General features: G+C 41.3%; 2 protein-coding genes across 4 annotated transcripts in view; both read right to left on the bottom strand.

The window, feature by feature from the left end:
- Nucleotides 1–6,435, bottom strand: part of ktn1 (kinectin 1) — a 34,494-nt gene extending 28,059 nt beyond the window's left edge. For all 3 annotated transcript variants that reach the window (XM_028983348.1, XM_028983356.1, XM_028983365.1), the window contains exon 1: nucleotides 6,304–6,435. The gene's annotated coding sequence lies outside the window, so the exon portion shown is untranslated. The remainder of the gene's footprint in view (nucleotides 1–6,303) is intronic.
- Nucleotides 6,436–6,605: 170 nt separating this feature from the next.
- msh4 (mutS homolog 4) lies at nucleotides 6,606–16,568 on the bottom strand. Its single transcript, XM_028982930.1, has 21 exons — nucleotides 16,200–16,568; nucleotides 15,485–15,634; nucleotides 15,244–15,407; nucleotides 14,879–14,989; nucleotides 13,485–13,600; nucleotides 12,973–13,146; nucleotides 12,696–12,825; nucleotides 12,558–12,600; nucleotides 12,233–12,300; nucleotides 11,834–11,908; nucleotides 11,594–11,658; nucleotides 11,054–11,223; nucleotides 10,833–10,969; nucleotides 10,657–10,760; nucleotides 10,389–10,513; nucleotides 8,138–8,338; nucleotides 7,921–8,039; nucleotides 7,668–7,796; nucleotides 7,326–7,500; nucleotides 7,150–7,238; nucleotides 6,606–7,003 (listed from the first exon to the last, which is right to left on the bottom strand). Exons 1-21 carry the CDS (start codon nucleotides 16,414–16,416, stop codon nucleotides 6,809–6,811), a joined length of 2,757 nt encoding a protein of 918 aa, XP_028838763.1. The 5' UTR covers nucleotides 16,417–16,568; the 3' UTR covers nucleotides 6,606–6,808.
- Between the last annotated feature and the right edge of the window lie 597 nt (nucleotides 16,569–17,165).

Here is a 17,165-nt window from a genome sequence, read left to right as displayed (position 1 = left end):
ACATCCAAATGTCAATGTCACAATATTTATGAACCTGACTGTACATCAGCTACCAGATCAGGAAGATAATCAGAGCAAGTAATGGTCCCAGGTCCACAAAAATAGACAGATGACTGAACTTCCAGTTAACAATTTGCTAATGCAGTAAATGCCTGTGAATAATTGAGCTAAAATTTGAGTTCTTCCCGACCCTCGGCCATTAAATACATTTTGTCTGATGAGTGGCATAAACAACCAAGATTAGAAGAGCCATCAGTGCTATCTTTATCTTCAGCCTACGGTTATACTCATACAGGGGGTAATGGGAGAACCAAAAGTGGGGAATGGGAGGCTTGGTGAGGGGCATAAATACACGGGGCTGGAAATGTCACCTCCTCTGCTGCAGCTGCACTTTCACTCAGTGCAATAGAGATGCTAGGCTTATGAGGGAATAGGGGAGAGTGAAAGAGAGATCAAACGGGTATATAGAAAGGAGTTCATAGATAAGAGTGTGTGAAAGATCAATGTGTTACAGATACACAACCACAGGTTGCAAGAACAAATAGAGAATAACTGGGGGCTGGGTATTATGATGATCAGTTCTGGAATAATAGATTTCAATTATAGAACAGTACTAGAACAAAAAGCCTGTATTTTCACAGCTTTCATCAGACGCCCTTATTCAGAACAACTTACAATCATTATTTACAGGGAAAGTGCCCCTGGAGCAAACCAGGGTTAAGTGTCTTGCTCCTGACTCAGCTCTCAGCATTTACTTGGGCTTGGGACCGACACCAGGATCACACAGTCACATGCATTCCCCATGTGATGTAATCAATAAACCTTTATTATACTAAATGGGTTATGAAAAAAACCTGTACACAATTTTACTTGTTCGCATTAGCCTCATTAAACCAAACCCCATAAAACTATCCTCTGAATGCCTGTAGCAGAGTTATAGAATACACTGGTATAAGGATCAATGTAGTTTTGTTGTTTTCAATAATGATCACATAGTTAACATGCTTGTATGAAAATTCAAAAATTCCATCCTGTTCTACAGCTGGCTACTGATATCTTTGTATTTTATTGTAACACAGCCAAAAATAAATAAAAACACACTTGTGGCCTCTGGAGATTTGGGGGGCAGTGGTGGCCTAGCGGTTAAGGAAGTGGCCCTGTAATCAGAAGGTTGCCGGTTCGAATCCCGATCTGCCAAGGTGCAACTGAGGTGGCACTGAGCAAAGCACCGTCTCCACACACTGCTCCCCGGGTGCCTGTCATGGCTGCCCACTGCTCACCAAGGGTGATGGGTTAAATGCAGAGGACAAATTTCACTGTGTGACAATCACTTTATTTTTTTTTTTATTGCAACCCCTGGCTGATTAAAGCTGGTCTGACAGTCCTCCTGCACCTCAGCTTCAAGACAATCGGGATAAAGCAAATTACTCAGCAATTCCATTTATGAATAATTTCAAACCAACACACGGTCAGTCATCAAAGCTTCTGATCAGATGGAGAGACAGTGTGTAAAGCTCCCATAGGGCCCTATAAATTCCACAATGTGGAAAACACAGACAGAATTACGGAACCAAACAAATAAAATGGAATCCACTGTAAAATGTGGAATTGTGTATAATTCACGTTTCTGGAAGCTCCAGCCCCCTACACGTATTTCATGCTGAGGAAAGATGTTGTAATTGTATCACTTCAACATTCTATAGCTGGCCATGCATTTACAATCAGCGACTCTTTTTATGAATTGGAAAAACTCTTTTGTAAGTATATGTGAGGACCACCTACAGTGAATAACTCAATATTAATAAGTCAATATCAGAAACAGAGTGTCCAGGGCTGACTAAGGGTGATGGTTAAAAGCAGAGGACACACTTCGTTGTGTCACCGTGTGCTGTGCTGCAGTGTTTCACAATGACAAACACTTCACTTGATCCTCATGTATCACTGAAGGGCTTAAATACAAATGTGCTTCAGTGTGGCTGCTCATTAACTACACACATTGCTTGTAAATTAGACTGCTCAAGTTCAAGTGGATCAATTTTTTTGTTGCATTTAGAGAACGTTTAATATTTTCCCTAGTATGTCTTTTTTTTCTTTTTAACACTAATTTTCCAGGAACTAAATACTTTCATGGTCCTTAAAGTTATTGGTTTAATTAGTTCTAACAAGTCAGCCTTCTGGTCACACATTTAGGAAAATAATCCATGGGCGTAAAAGCAAACAAAGATTTGTACGAACCATGGCCACAACTTTTCTCCAACGCCCCGTACTTCATATCATAGTTTGAGCCCCACAGACTCCTTGATAAATAGTTGATAATGAGTTTCAAAGTGATGGCAGTCAGTGCTGATACACCAAACACACCCCAACAGGACGGGAAAGGGTGGAGGCCCTTGTATTTTCTGCCTGTATTTTCTTTAAATCCTTCCTGCTCCACCTCGCCAAGAGGAGTTCAAAACAAGATTAAACAAAGAAAATAATAGGTAGTCCTTCCCGTTTGTCTACGGTGGCACACGTAGGCTAAAAGCTGAAATGGTGAGGATGTACCACTGCATGGAAATGAGAGGGGAAGATAAAGCTCTCTCGGACCACTGGCTGCTCGGAATCTGATTGCCTGGAAAGTTCAGCCCTCTGCTTTGGCAAGGAAGGGAGGGAGGGAGGCAGGCAGACAATCACAGAGCAAGAGAGAGAGCGAGAGGCCACAGATGTCCAGTGCAGCCATAGCGCCCTATGAAATCAGTTTTATTTATAAATAGGGCTGCACAATTTGGGGAAAAAGACATATTGCAATTATTGAGATCAATATTGCGATATGATAAAGGTTGCATACAAATTACTAATAGAGAAATGTTTACTTTCAAAGTGAAACATACAAACTACTTATAACAACTTGAAATGCCCAGTGCTTTCAAAATACAATATTCTACTAATCACAAAAAGGTCTTTACTTTAAAAACATTACTGTTGAACGATAAACCCTGGTAAGGCTAAACAACTGTTTTGATTGTATTTGGCCATTATAAAATCCCGTATTATAGTTCTTACGTTTAACCAAAATTGTTTGGAGGCTGACTTGAACACAGGGATGCATAGCTTTGCTAGCTTAGCTAAGGTTAAGATTTGTAAACTGAGGTGAATTTCTTTAGGAAACCTTCAAAGTTTGAAAAAAGTTAACTAAACAGCTAAGAACAGTCTAAATAGTTAATGCCTACGTTTAGCCAAAACGTTGTTTGGAGGCTGACTTGTACACAGGAATGCATAGCTTCGCTAGCTTAGCCTAGCTTAGCTAAAGTTAAGACTTATAAAATGGGATTTTATAATGGCCAAATATATTCAAAACATTTGTCCAGCCTTACCTATGAAATGTAATCCACCAGGATCTGGTTTGGAGCGTACAGCGGTTTGTACAGCCCCAAGCAGCACAAGAGTGAGGCATTTTTATGCACTTCTCTCCATAGACATGTATATGCTTCACTCCACAGCACAGCCTATCGCAATGTGGCGGCGACGTTGTTGACGTACCTCTACCCATATGTCTATGTGAGTCACACATCTGAGGTCTCCATTGAACTGAATCGAACGTCATGTGACCAAACAAGTCACATTTAAATCGCAGCCTTTTGCGTTCATGTAATCGCACAGACTGACATTGCAATTACGATTACATTATAACGTATTTATACATTTATATATTTTTATTTATATTTATTGTGTGATTATGGAGTGGAAAAGGGAAAAAGAACAAATGCCACATGACAAATCAGTTAATTACTGTTCAAAAAAATGCTTGGGCATTTACTGTTTTATTTGCATTTTATGCAAAGAGCTTTCACAATATTACGCATTCTTTCATTTGAAAAATAGAAGCGCTTCACATTTGAAATCAACATAAAAATGTGTCAAATCAGTAAATATTATGAACTGGAACCAGGATAATAAGATAACGTTTTGAATCAGCTGATTTGTTCGCATGACCCAGAGTTTGGTGAACTGCGCAGAACCAATCAGACAAGTGGTACAAATTCGAGACTGACATCATCTTCAGCCATCGCCGAAGGTGCATTTACATTGAGCTGGTGTGTCCCACCCCAGGCGTAGTGGTTGTGGTGGGCTGCAGCGGTCAGAAACACAAATTATACGCAATTCCGTTATTTTACAACGGATTCATTTTATTTGTTGGATTCTGCGATTCTGACTGCGTAAATCATAGGACTGTAAGGCCAGTCCTGCCAGTCCTGAGAGAAGTGTGTGAATGGTTGACAGTGATAAGAACCATCTATTATATGCCTTTCTATCCAGGTCAAGACAGGAATTTAGTGCTGCGTGGGCAGCTCTCTATCCCATAATGCATCTCACTCAAACCAGCAGCTGATAAGTAAGAGGCATGGTGTAGGCTACACAAATAGAGCAGCTCTCTTCAGCAGTACCTAGAAGCAGAAAGAGAAGTCATGGAAGAGAGCCATCAAGTCTATTTTGACTGATTGCTTTAACGCAGGGTGCTCAAGTTCGAAACACTAACGCTAGCCATTTTCTCAGGAGGGAAGAAACAATTAATTTATTCCACAATAGGAAAACCTGCTTGTACCAAAACCCTTCACAATTAAAAGTAGTTGTGCTGACCTTTAGCTAAAATGACAAAATGCTGTGCTGCTGTGTATCACAAGTGACAATCACTTCACTTAAATGGTTCAGGTCACTTATTCCAATTCAAAGTTTAAGGGCCGGTTGTAGTGGAGTGGTAAGTCGCAAGATGAGCGAGGCCTGTGAAAGCGTGAACTAACGCATGCTTAGTCAGTCATGCAAAATACTTTAAAGTGTTTTACTACAGAAAAACTGCAGATACGAAGAACACAAAGTAAGAACATCATATTTACATTTACAGCATTTATCAGACGCCCTTATACAGAGCGACTTACAATCAGTAGTTACAGGGACAGTCCCCCCCCTCCTAGGTGAGTGTGTTACCCACTAGGCTTTTCCATCCCATCCTTCGTATTCTTCTAATGCAGTTCTGATGCATCGTGGGAGAAGCGGAATGAGTGTTTCCCCAATGCTGCGCACCGCTTTGTATGTTTGGGACAGTGTTGGCCTAGCAGTTAAGGAAGCGGCCCCATAATCAGAAGGTGCCACTGAGCAGAGCACCATCCCACTGCTCCCACAACGGGTGATGGTGATGCTGTGTTTCACAATGACAATCACTTCACATAAGTGTCACAGTTTCATTTATATGCCTATGCTAATTTACTTCACTTCAACAGGGTCATATTCTGAAGCATTCACCAAGATGACATAAAGCTACGATCAGCTACTACCTTCATTTACGGCATTTATCAGACGCCCTTTTCCAGAGCGAAAAACAATCAGCAGTTACAGGGAAAGTCCCCACAGAGACACACAGGGTTAAGTGTCTTGCACAGGGACTCAACAGCACTTAGCGGGTTTTGAACCTGTGACTTTTACTGCCTCGGCTGGAAAAGATGAGGTACAACTAAAAAAAAATTAAAAGAACCCTTTCAAACAATACTAATGTTGTAAAATTAGCAGAATTGACAGACAACACACCCTCGCTAATCTGCAAACCATAAATGTACTTTCCAAAAGAGGGGGGCGAGGGACGTGCCCCCCCCGCCCGAGACACACCCACCCCGACGCAGACGCGTCAGTCAGTCTTACTGGGAACAAATGTCACGCTTAAGACGCTCCGAGGCCATTCGGCTACTACAAGTTAGCATCTCCTGTACAACAAATCACGACAAGGCCGCCGTCTAGCAAAGCTGGGCTTTGGAAAAGTTTGCCAGGAGACCGCGAACACCCGCTTCTCTTCGTGTAAATAAGTCAATCCTGACGTGAGCGACACGGTTAGCATAGGCTACTGAGCTCGGTCCGCCGTGTGCCTGTTCTCCACTGAACGACGTTACGGACACTCGGTGGTCTTTTCGGCGACAGAGATGAGAGTTAAACTCACGTTCACACGGGCTGAATAGGGAATATCCACTGGTTCGCAGGCTACTTGGCTAAACGCACGGTCGAGCGTGGAGCGCAGTAGCAAGTCAGCTAAATTGCCCCAGCGGATAGTCCTCGGCTTTCCGCTGAAAGCCCTCTGTTAAAAGCCACCCCTTCCCGTGACGAAAAATCGCCACGGCGCTCAGTTAAAAGCCACCAGCGCCTCACGATTCCTCATTTCCCCCGGCGTGGTTAGGGGTCGAGCTGCAGGCCCACTTAGCCGGCCAACTACTGACTCAGCGGCGCAGACCCTGGCCAATCCAATTACGCCTAAGAAGTCGGGGGAAGAAGAGACGGACGTACCTGGAACTGTTTCGCCGCTGCTGGTGCTGCGGTACGGGGAGTGTTGCGGCGGGTTGAAGGCTTCACGTCTGTCCTGTACCGAGTTAGCGGGGGCGGGTCGGTGGTGCTGTACCAAACCCTCACAATGCGCTGCGAAAAAAGAACGGAAGCGCCTCCCACTCGGGGCGGGGTCTCTTGCGATGAGCGCTTCGATCTATCTGCGCATGTGCAATCTTCGGACAGTTTGACCACTTGCTCCAAATCCTTTTTTTCTTCTATAATTACAGTTTCCAGTAAACATATACCCAAAGAAAGACATAAACCGGTATCCCGACAATTTTAATCACAGATAACTATAAACATAAAACTATATTAGACATACATTTGGTATAATTATACCAAATAATGGAAGCAATAAGCATTTAACACTATTACAATGAATACCAACATTTCATTTTCTTCAAAACGATAATCTCTTTCCGCCTTTCTGGTACTGCCCTTCCATCCTCCATCTTAGTCTCGGGCTTCACTCTTCTACATGAATGGTAGCTGTTTCACTGGCTGACTCTAGCTCTGCTTCATAGTGCCTCTTCAACCCTGCCAGGTAGAGGCGCAGACTGTCTGGGTCCAGACGAGAGTTACGAGCTGTTTGAAACAGTCGTGTGGCCAGATGGTAAACTGCTCTCTGGTGAAGAGTTTCCTGATCACTGTAATGCTTGGCCTGGGAAAGAAGAAGAACACACTGAAAATCATATTTTGGAACATTCGGGATGGAAATATGGAAGAGAATGCCCAAATATAATATGTCTATTTCCAAAATACCATGAAAAGCATCATAATGTTTATTTATCACACAGGTTCACTTACCCATAACTTCTGTCTTATTTTAGCAGAAATGGCCTTTGCATCCTGAATTATGGACCCGTGTAACGCAGTCATCTCTGCTGCTCTAATTCCTGTTACAGAAATGGAAGACTAGAACAACTACATTCAAGCCCTTAATGCATGCTACATCTCCTCCATCCAATAACCCCAGTTGTTACCATAATTTCTCTCCTCTGAGCTGCCACGACTAAGCAGGTATGTATACACCATGTTCTCCACACCTGTCTCTGCTGAACAGATATGCTGAACCTGCATGTGCTGGTTCTCCACGTTTGGGTACAATGTCTCCAAATGGCACAACTCCAAATAGTGTGTGGCAAAAAGGGTAAAAGCCTACAGGACGTCATGGGAACAACAAACCACCTTTAGAATCTTGAACGTGATTTGTGATTTGATTTAATGTCAGTGTGTTACATGGTTCATACTGTATTACAGTAAGTATTCGATGTATTATTTTGTGTGAATAATTGTGTATACTGTTCTGTTCCTGTGTCCAGTACCTTCAAGTTTAGAAGGAACTCACAGACCGCATGGCAAATGCCAATGCCCTCCTCAGCACTTGTGCCCCGCCCCAACTCATCAATAATAATTAGTGACCTGTCACTCACATTTTGGACTATATAAGCAACCTGACAATTTGTGGGGAGGTAACAAAAAGGATGAACACGTGCAAATCAACACACTGCTCTAAATAAAACGATGTGATATTCATCACATAGTGTTTGTCCATGGATTTACAGTTTTAAGACTTACCTCTTTCATTTCCACCATGAATGTGGAGGAGTTGGTCTCAAAATCATCATCAACTCCAATCCTTGTGAATATCTGATCAGCAATGCGGAAAGAGGCATACTCGGCGGGCACAAATGATCCTAAATTACAGATTATACAAAATATGGATAACATTAAAGATAAAAGATATATAGTCAATATGTAATGATATTACTAGTGTTGCGAACTTTTAACGGACCGATTTGTGCCATGATTTGACAGAGGGCCACCTGCTTCAAATATGTAGATTTCCCACTCATGTTAGGGCCAGTGATGATGACAAAGTTGCTGCCCTCAGAAATGTAGCAGTTGTTAGAAACAGGCTGCTGCCCAGCAATGTGCTCCAAGATGGCATGATGGCCTTGCTTGATGGCAAGTGTGTCAGTGAATTCAGGGCGTACTGGAACAAAGAAAACAAATATACTCTTAAGACTTTGCCATGGCCATTGTGAGGGAGAGGACAAGCATATGCTTCTCATGATATATGACATCAGGAATACCCAATAGATAGGGAGAGGGGATAATGCACTTGCCTAAGACCACAAAGTGACAGGTTCAAACCTCCACGTACTACCATTGTGTCCAAAGCGTCCATGTTCTAGCCAGAACTGATATATCCACTATTCACAGGTGCATCCTATGGTGCAGTGTCGGCCTGTGTTTGCATACTGACGCAAAAATGTCAGTCACAAACAAGGTACACAAGCATCTGGAACTCCCCCAAACCTTAGCTAGACTGCTGTTTGCTCATTTTTCATCTGCATTCAACAACACTTTCTTTCAAGTCAAGTCAAGTCAAGTCAGCTTTATTGTCAATTCTGCCACATGTACAGGACATGCAGAGAATTGAAATTACGTTACTCTCAGACCCATACAAGTAACATTAAATACAAAAACAGTAACATTGAATACAAAGGTATAAATACAATTAAAAAAAAAACACAATATACAATTTTAAAAACACCATATACAAATAAGGGCACATGGTGGAGAGTGCAAAACCATGTAGTGCAACAGAGGTAAGTTTAAAGTGACGAAGTGACAAGTGATCTCCATCCCCTCCACCGGCTCCCCCAAGCCTGTGTCCTGTCACGTCTTCTGCTCATCCTGTACACAGATGACTGCAGTTCCACCCACCCAGACTGTCATCTAGTAAAGTACATGGATGACACAGTCCTCCTGTCTCTACTCTCAAGCTCTTCACATGACCTATTTGGAACCAAACACTAAGGACATGGTGTTGATCTTCTCTTGTAAACAGAAGGAGCTGATGACAGGATCTACAGGCAGGTAGTCGAGATGGTAAAGGGGTACAAATATCTGGGCAAATATATGGAGTGTAAAGTTTGTCTCCAACCCCAAGGCCATTCTCAGATTTAGGGTCAATAAGAACATACTCAGGACTTTTTACTACTCCTATATTGAGAGGGTCCTCTGTATTTTAATTGTCTTTTGGTATCACTCAGTCAGCCTGCAGCACAAGACCCATCTGTACAACAGAGTGAAAGTCTGCTCTAACATCATTGGACCTCCCGGTCAGAGCACTTTTATCTTTGTGCAAGCAGCAAATTCACACAAGATTCTACAGGACCCCTCCCATGCTCTGTTCCTGAAGTTTGAGTGGCTTCCGCTGGGATAACTGCTTCACTGTCCCAGATACAGGACACAGCTAAGGAGAGCAAACTTGGTACCAGGGCCATTCAGCTCCTCATTTCACAGACTGCTCCTCACCCCCTGCCTCCCTGCACTGGGACTTATCACTTCTGTACTTGACACATATACATATTTATTCTGTTCTTATCTACATGATTATCTACCTACACACTGTAAGCACTGTTGCACTTGTGCGTCTGACTGCCTTGTAAATCTTAATGGCCTCTCAGACATAAATAATATATTTTAAATTTATCTGAATTTTAACACCAAGAAAGTGCACACCCTATAAAAACTGCACAGATTAATCAGCACTATGAGCAAAATTCTTAGCAAAGGTGTGCTCACAGAAACAAAACTTGACTTGCCAAATTTCACAACACACCCGATGACATGAGGTGTGCCACTTGCATATTTGCTTCAAAGCTGGGATTCAAATATGAACTAAGCCATTAATTTGGACTGCACATGGTTTCATCTAGTTTTACACAGGGCTGCTTTATAGTGAATTACAGCAAACCTTGAAGAATATTCTAAGAAATGCCAGATCTGCTCATAAATAACCTCATAATTTTTACATTGAGCACATGCTGCTCAAAGGGTATAGGGCTGCCATTCACACAGGAAATTCAACACCTGAGGCAAAGCAATGGCCACATGGGGATAAGCTATGGGACATGATTACACTGAGTTTGATTTCACTAATGTAGATTACTACATTACTAGGCTATAGGGAAGCAACCCATTCAGATATCAAAACATACAATATTTGGTTGCTTTATGAAAGCTGAGCTCACCGTATTCTGAGACAGTGCAAGCATGTGCTAGAGACAGAAGCATATCCAGCATCGACACAGCATCAGACAGCTTGTAGAGACAATGGATGTGATTGTGCACCACACTGAGCAGCTGACACACCACCCTAAGAAGTGAAAGAACAGGAGTGTCAAATGCAGGTGTCTTGTTCAACTAGATAGTCTTGATAGAGAATGGATTGGAATGAACAGAGAGGAACTTTAAAGTTTGAAAATTAAGCTGCCGACTTGACAGACTTGATCTACATACACATAGGACATGTGGAAGATCTCTCTCAGTGCCTCATCACAGCGATCATTCATCTTGATCAAGTCTGATGTGGTGAAGCTGTAGTTGTTCTTATATCTTGTAACCTGAACATATTTGAGAAAACAAAATAATGAAGTCAGTGGAGAAAACTTTTTTCAAAAATTTCAAGGTCATACCTTAATGAACTCTGGTGGCAGCTGTCCATTAGGCAAAGTCACACCATCCAGTTTCATCTGAATGAAGAAGCTGCGCACTGTGCTGAAGCTGATGCGCAGTGGCAGGCCGTACTTCTCAGCAAGATGATTAACAAGTCCTAAACATCAGAGTTCCAAATCTTAGGACATTTCTGTTGTTTCCAAATATTGTTTCCAAAAACGAATTCTGTAGACATGCTCACCTGCAATATCATCCACGATTTCAGTGTATGCTCGCCGAGCAATGTCCAGAAATTCATTGATGTTGGGGCGCACAGCGTAACATTTCTGAGTACGCATGTTAAGACTCCCCTTCATGTATGTGGCATCATCGTTTATGACCATCTTAATTTGCTCCAGAATCCTGTCAAACCTAGGCAAATGACAAGGAACATTGACAAGGAACAAGGAAGAAAAAAATAAACACACAAAATTAAAACATTACATACTTTCAGATTCACATTAATAATATTAATCTAATTTATAGAATAATTAACACAAATATAACTTAATGTGCCATTAAATATTTTAAATAAAAAAACTGTATAACTGTTTAAATACATTTCACTTTTTCATATTGATGATTAAACTCAGCAGGAAAACATAAAGAACGCAAAAGGGTTTAATGATATAATGTACTTTTGGTTTTGATACCATACACAAAATGCTTTGGGCAAGACGACTGTGTTCTCTTGAACTAACCACTAGTGTAAGGATTAACACTACTGTCTATAAATACTCACCTGCTGTCTGCCAGGGATGTGCAGTAGGCTGTGAGGAGGGCCGTCTTGCAGTTCTGTAACATGTCCTATTCAAAAGAATTCTTACATTAATTTGTCAAGTTAAGTGGCCAACAATATAAATACAAATTTAACACACCATAACACTATGTAATGAGTAATTCTACATATCTGTATAGATTGTGTAATTTAATAAATGCAAAAAGTTACTGAAAATTTAGATTTTACAATTAGGGTACTCACCCTTAATGGCACCACTAACTCCAGTGTGTATTTCAGCTGAATTACATGAGTGATCTTGGCCTCTGCCACCTGGATCTAAATAGAATTGAGCTGATCCTTTAGTTCCAGTACTGCTAACCTTGAAAGTCCTAAACAACTTAAAAGGTACAAAGTGGTGCTGGGATGCTCAAAACATCTAATATTGTGGCATTTGCTGGGGACACAATCCCTCTTAAATGTAAATTAAACAAGGACAAAATCATCAACTGAGATGTTAAAATCTGTTCTCTAGGCCATTCCAGATAAATTAATATCAGTAGCTTTACTAAATATGCTAAATCCTATGTGGCTATGTGTCAAGTGCTGAGTAATCATGCAAGTGAGAAAGTGAAAAACCCAGCTCACAGAACTATACCTTACCGTCTCCTGCTTTGGAACTTGCACCAGGACAGAGAGCAGTCGATCTATGTCAAGAAAATTTGTGATAGCTGTAAACAAATAAAACAACATGACCATGTCAACTAAATACCATTGCTGCTTAAATGGCATCTTATTTGATTACTTCTTAATTGCTAAGCTGTTAAGCTTACTATCATTGATAAAATATTACAAAATATAATATTCTTATCAAAATTAGCATTTTGATATCCCCAAAACATAATTATTTGCGGTGTAGGTACTCAGCAAAACACTATTCTGTAATTAATAAATGTTAGATAGCATCAAAGAATAAATAAAGTCTGACCCGACTGCAACCCAAAAAATAGCTCTTCGTCCTGTAGTAGCTCCTAGAGAAGAAAAATTCATAGTGTTTGTCAAAAGTTTATTATGGACTCCATAATGATACTCAATTTCAATATCAATGCAGTCTCTAAAAGAGAACCTGTATACAGTCTAGCCGTATGTTAATGGTGTCCACATCTAGAAGTGGCTCCAGGATGTTGGACCTCAGTCTACGTTCCCCTCCAGGGGTTTTAGTGTGGTTCAACACTCCCAAAAGGCATTGCTCACTCCTAAACACACATACTTTATGTTCTCTACAGAATAATATCAAAAATGAAAGTGAAGAATAAGACCAACAATGTTGCTTTTTCTCTTTAGGAATACTAGTTAGTTGTATTTGAGGAGAACCACAAAATGCACTCGTTCTGAGTGCTCACTTGTGATCTCTGTTGTTGACCACTAGCTCCAGGTGTCTGGCAGATGTTGAGTCGATCATTGCAGTCTGCTCACTCCCTTGAAAAGTCACTTTAAGGGACTTGGGGGCATAAACAGAGTTCTGGATGAATTCAATATACTTCAAAAGGGCAGCACATGCAGCCAAGCAGTAATACCTAAGGGAGAAAAGAGTATAATAAGACAAAATGATTACTTATTATAACCATTTATTAATTAATTATACAAATTAATTAATACATTTAATGAATACATTTAAAATATATATAAACTAGAATTACAGCCTCTCAGTTATATGTCTCTGAACCCCCCCAGTTATCCCTACTTTAAAACTTTTATTGTTGGATTTCTAATCCATGAAATCTAAACATTCTATAAACTATCTACATTTTAAAAATAAGTCATAGTATATATTTCCTGACTGGCCTATTCAGACCCAGATCACATTTGACCAGTCCATTTTCTGTAAACCCTACTTGCTGAGGCTGTGGCTTACTTTGTTTGCACCTCCATGAGAACTGTGTTGAATTCAGGAGCACAGAGCTGCTGAATGTACTCCAGTCCTTTCCTCTCATTGAAGTACTTCCTCTGAACGGCAGTGAAAGTGATAGCCTGAACAACAGCAGAAAATAGAAAAAGTATAATCTGATCAGATTATACAGTGAGTATGAAAAGTATTCAGACCCCCTCACATTTTTCACTCCTTGTTATATTGCAGCCATTTGCTATAATCATTTAAGTTCTTTTTCCTTCATTAAATGTACACACAGCACCCCATATTGACAAAAAAACAAAGAATTGTTGACATTTTTGTAGATTTATTATCAAAGAGCACTCTGGAGAAGGCTTTTGTCTAGATATCCCTGTATCCCACATTCATCTTTCCCTTGATAGAAACCAGTCATCCTGGCCCTGCAGCTGCAAAACACCATACTTCAGTGTTGGGACTGTATTGGACAGGTGATGAGCAGTGCCTGGTTTTCTCAATTTATACCGCTTAGAATTAAGGACAAAAAGTTTTATCTTAGTCTCATCAGACCAGAGAATCTTATTGCTGACCATCTTGGAGTCCTTCGGGTGTTTTTTTTTTTTTAGCAATCTCCATGTGGGCTTTTAAGTGTCTTGCTTTGAGAAGAGGCTTTCGTTAGGCCACTCTGCCCCGACTGAAGTGATGGTTGCCATTGTACAAATTTCTCCCATCTCCTGACGGTGTCTATGGAGCTCAGCCACAGTGATCTTTGGGCTTTTCTCCCCCGATAGCTCAGTTTGGCAGACAGCCAGCTCTAGGAAGGGTTCTGGTCATCCCAAACGTGTTCCATTTAAGGATTATGGAGGCCACTGTGCTCTTAGAAACAGCTGAATTTTTGTAACCTTGGCCAGATCTGTACCTTGCCACAATTCTGTCTCTGAGCTCTTCAGGCTTTTCCTTTGACGTCATGATTCTCTTATGCTCTGACATGCATTGTGAGCTGTAAGGTCTTATATAGAAAGGTGTGTGGCTTTCCTAATCAAGTCCAATCAGTACAGTCAAGGGGGTCCTAATACTTTCTGTAGCCACTGTAGCTCATCAGGTTATAGACATAACAAACAAGACAATTTGATACATCATTTCCATTTAGTATTTGTATCCAACTCATACAGTAAAACAGCTAACTTCATCCTATGTGCAGCAGATCAGCTGAATGGCAATTCTTTGTATGTATTTTTATATACAAGTGGCTATAGCTCTCTGCACATTCATTGAAATAGTGGCTTTGTCTTGTTAGGCCTGCCTGAACATGTTATCAAAATTAGGATTTTGGAATGATTCCCTCGTGCCAGTTAACAACCACATGCTGAAGATGCATGTCTGCCTTTAGCTACAGACAAAAACGAATGTGGTAATAATACCTGAAAGTTTTCCAAAATTAGGTTGTAGAGCTTGGTACCCTTTCCCATCTCACTGGCTGTGTCTGGCATCAGGATCTCCAGGGGCAGTAAAATGTGCAGCCTGGTTATAACCTGTCAGCACCAAACAAAAGTACCACTTCATAACATATTCATAGTCTCTACATATTGAATATAAACTGGCTGTTCACATATAAGCCTGAGGTTTGACATTTCTATCATAACTATTGCACAATATCCCTTGGAAATCTAAAAAATCACTAATTACAGCGACATCTTGTTACTGGACATTACTTCTGTGTGCTCTTTGTTCACAGAAATGTGTTCCGTTGTTATATTTTATTTTAATTTGATTATGTGATTTTCACCTTTGCGTATGTGCCAGTGTCTGCAAACTGAGACAACACGAGCTCAGGACATTTCATGTTGATACTAGCCATGCCAATCTCCCCTCTGGCAAGCCCCCGGCCCTCCACGACAGCAACGATCACAGACGCAGCATGGGCAGAGTTTGCAGAGGAACACGTTGATGCTGCCGAAATGTCAGCACAGGAATATCAGTAGAACGACTACAGTCAAAACCTGCCATAATGGGACCAACATGCTTACTGGTACGCTGCTCTGTCTGCGGTGTTCGGGAGGGGCGAGTGGTGGGAGTTTTTCTCAGCCGGGGAGTCTCTGTGCTCCATTCTGAGGAGCGGGTGAATGTAGATGGTGCTACCCTGTTCCCAAGGCTGATGCTGTTCAAAGCACGAACCCCTAAAGCACATAATGAAATGCATTCAAGACTGTGAGGCTCCTGAATATTTAACAAGAATTTGTTGTGCTTGTTTCCTTTGGTCGTTTTTTTTTTAATTGGTCAAGGTATCTGTGAAAAGGTTATTTCACCGGCAACTTTACTTATTATGGATCCTTGACAATGTTTCACCCCTCCATTCAACTCCTCTGGAATGGAAGGGCAAAACATTGTCAAGGATCCATAACAAGGCCAGTTGCCAGTCCAAAAAGAACCTTTTTTGAGATAAATTTGTCAAGGGCATTTGAGCCAATGGTTTAGATTAGAGAGAGGTCAGAAATAATAAACATAATACATATTTCACCACATATAAATGATACGTTTTAAAATCCCATCCCACTCCAACTGCTCAGCGGAGTCCTTCAGATGAGTAAAACCATTTAAATCAGGCAAATGCTGATTAAAATGACGTGGAAATGACCGACCCTTAATAAAGAAACCGGTTCGCCCATGAGCACATTTCAATGTGTGTTTTACTATAAGACTGGTGACTTATTAGCAGTTGGGGGGGTACGCTGGGGTCCTAACCGTCAGTGATGCTGGCTGCTGCTGGCCTGCTCAGCGCAGGGGTCGAGCATCGAGCTGAGCTGGTGCTAGTGCTGCAGTCTACCGACCGAACGCGAGATGAGTGAGAGGACTGTCCCTGTTCCGAGGAAAATGGTGTCTGAGACGTGGAGGCTGTGCTTTCTCCGTCGGTCACTTCCTCAGTGCTGCTTCTTAGCGCTTCCCTGACTCTAGACGGCATGGCGCGTTTCGAGTGACGTCTCTTGCACGTTTCTCGCCGGACGAAGGAATGTGGACACGTCACGTTACAGAACACTGAGTTATAAAACCTCCCGCTCTGTTTCCAAAATTAGCCAAATTGCTACTGTTTTACGCATATCCATTTAAAGCGCCTTCGGGCTACGTTGCCAAGTGTGGCAACTTGTTTCTCCAAAAATAAATTGTTGTGTTTTTGTGTATATATATATATTGCTTATCCAACATTCTACACACTTGTTAAATACATTTTGAGCTGAACAGAACAACGGTTTTATTTTAGAAACAAGCTCAAAATGAACGCGTATAATTAGCGAACCTGGCAATAATGATCACGCGGGCTCGTGTTCCCCCTAGTGGTCTATATGGGTACAGTCTCTTGTACATAATATGTAAAAGGTCTTTGTAATCATTGCATGAAAGAATAATTGCGAAAATTTGGTCAGATATTGCATGTACCATAAAATATTAAAATGCGCTTAAGCCTAGTATTTTTGAATGGGACGCTGTATCAGTAATGCCATTACACGCATTGCATGGAAAATAGTAATTTCCATAAATTTCGGATTTATTATGGAAATACAGCACTTTTCAGCAGCTTCACTCATATGGCATCCACTAGACAGCTCATATTAGACACCAGTGTTTTAGACAGAGGTAAAAGTGAGAACCAGGGAACAAAGTGTGGGGGCCTGGCAGCAGTCTGGACCACCTGTCGGGACAGGGTTTCAAGTG

This window comes from Denticeps clupeoides, chromosome 1, assembly GCF_900700375.1.
Source record: "Denticeps clupeoides chromosome 1, fDenClu1.1, whole genome shotgun sequence".
Taxonomy (NCBI): Eukaryota; Metazoa; Chordata; class Actinopteri; order Clupeiformes; family Denticipitidae; genus Denticeps; species Denticeps clupeoides.
This window is presented reverse-complemented; position numbering and strand designations above follow the sequence as displayed.

Excerpts from the sequence above, each read along its gene's own strand:
- msh4 (XM_028982930.1), bottom strand. The coding sequence starts at position 16,416 with ATGCCGTCTAGAGTCAGGGAAGCGCTAAGAAGCAGCACTGAGGAAGTG. Across the intron at positions 15,408-15,484 it reads GCAGACAGAGCAGCGTACCA|CATCAACGTGTTCCTCTGCA; the intron begins GTAAGCATGTTG and ends ACATTTCGGCAG. Across the intron at positions 13,147-13,484 it reads CTCATGGAGGTGCAAACAAA|GTATTACTGCTTGGCTGCAT; the intron begins GTAAGCCACAGC and ends TTTCTCCCTTAG.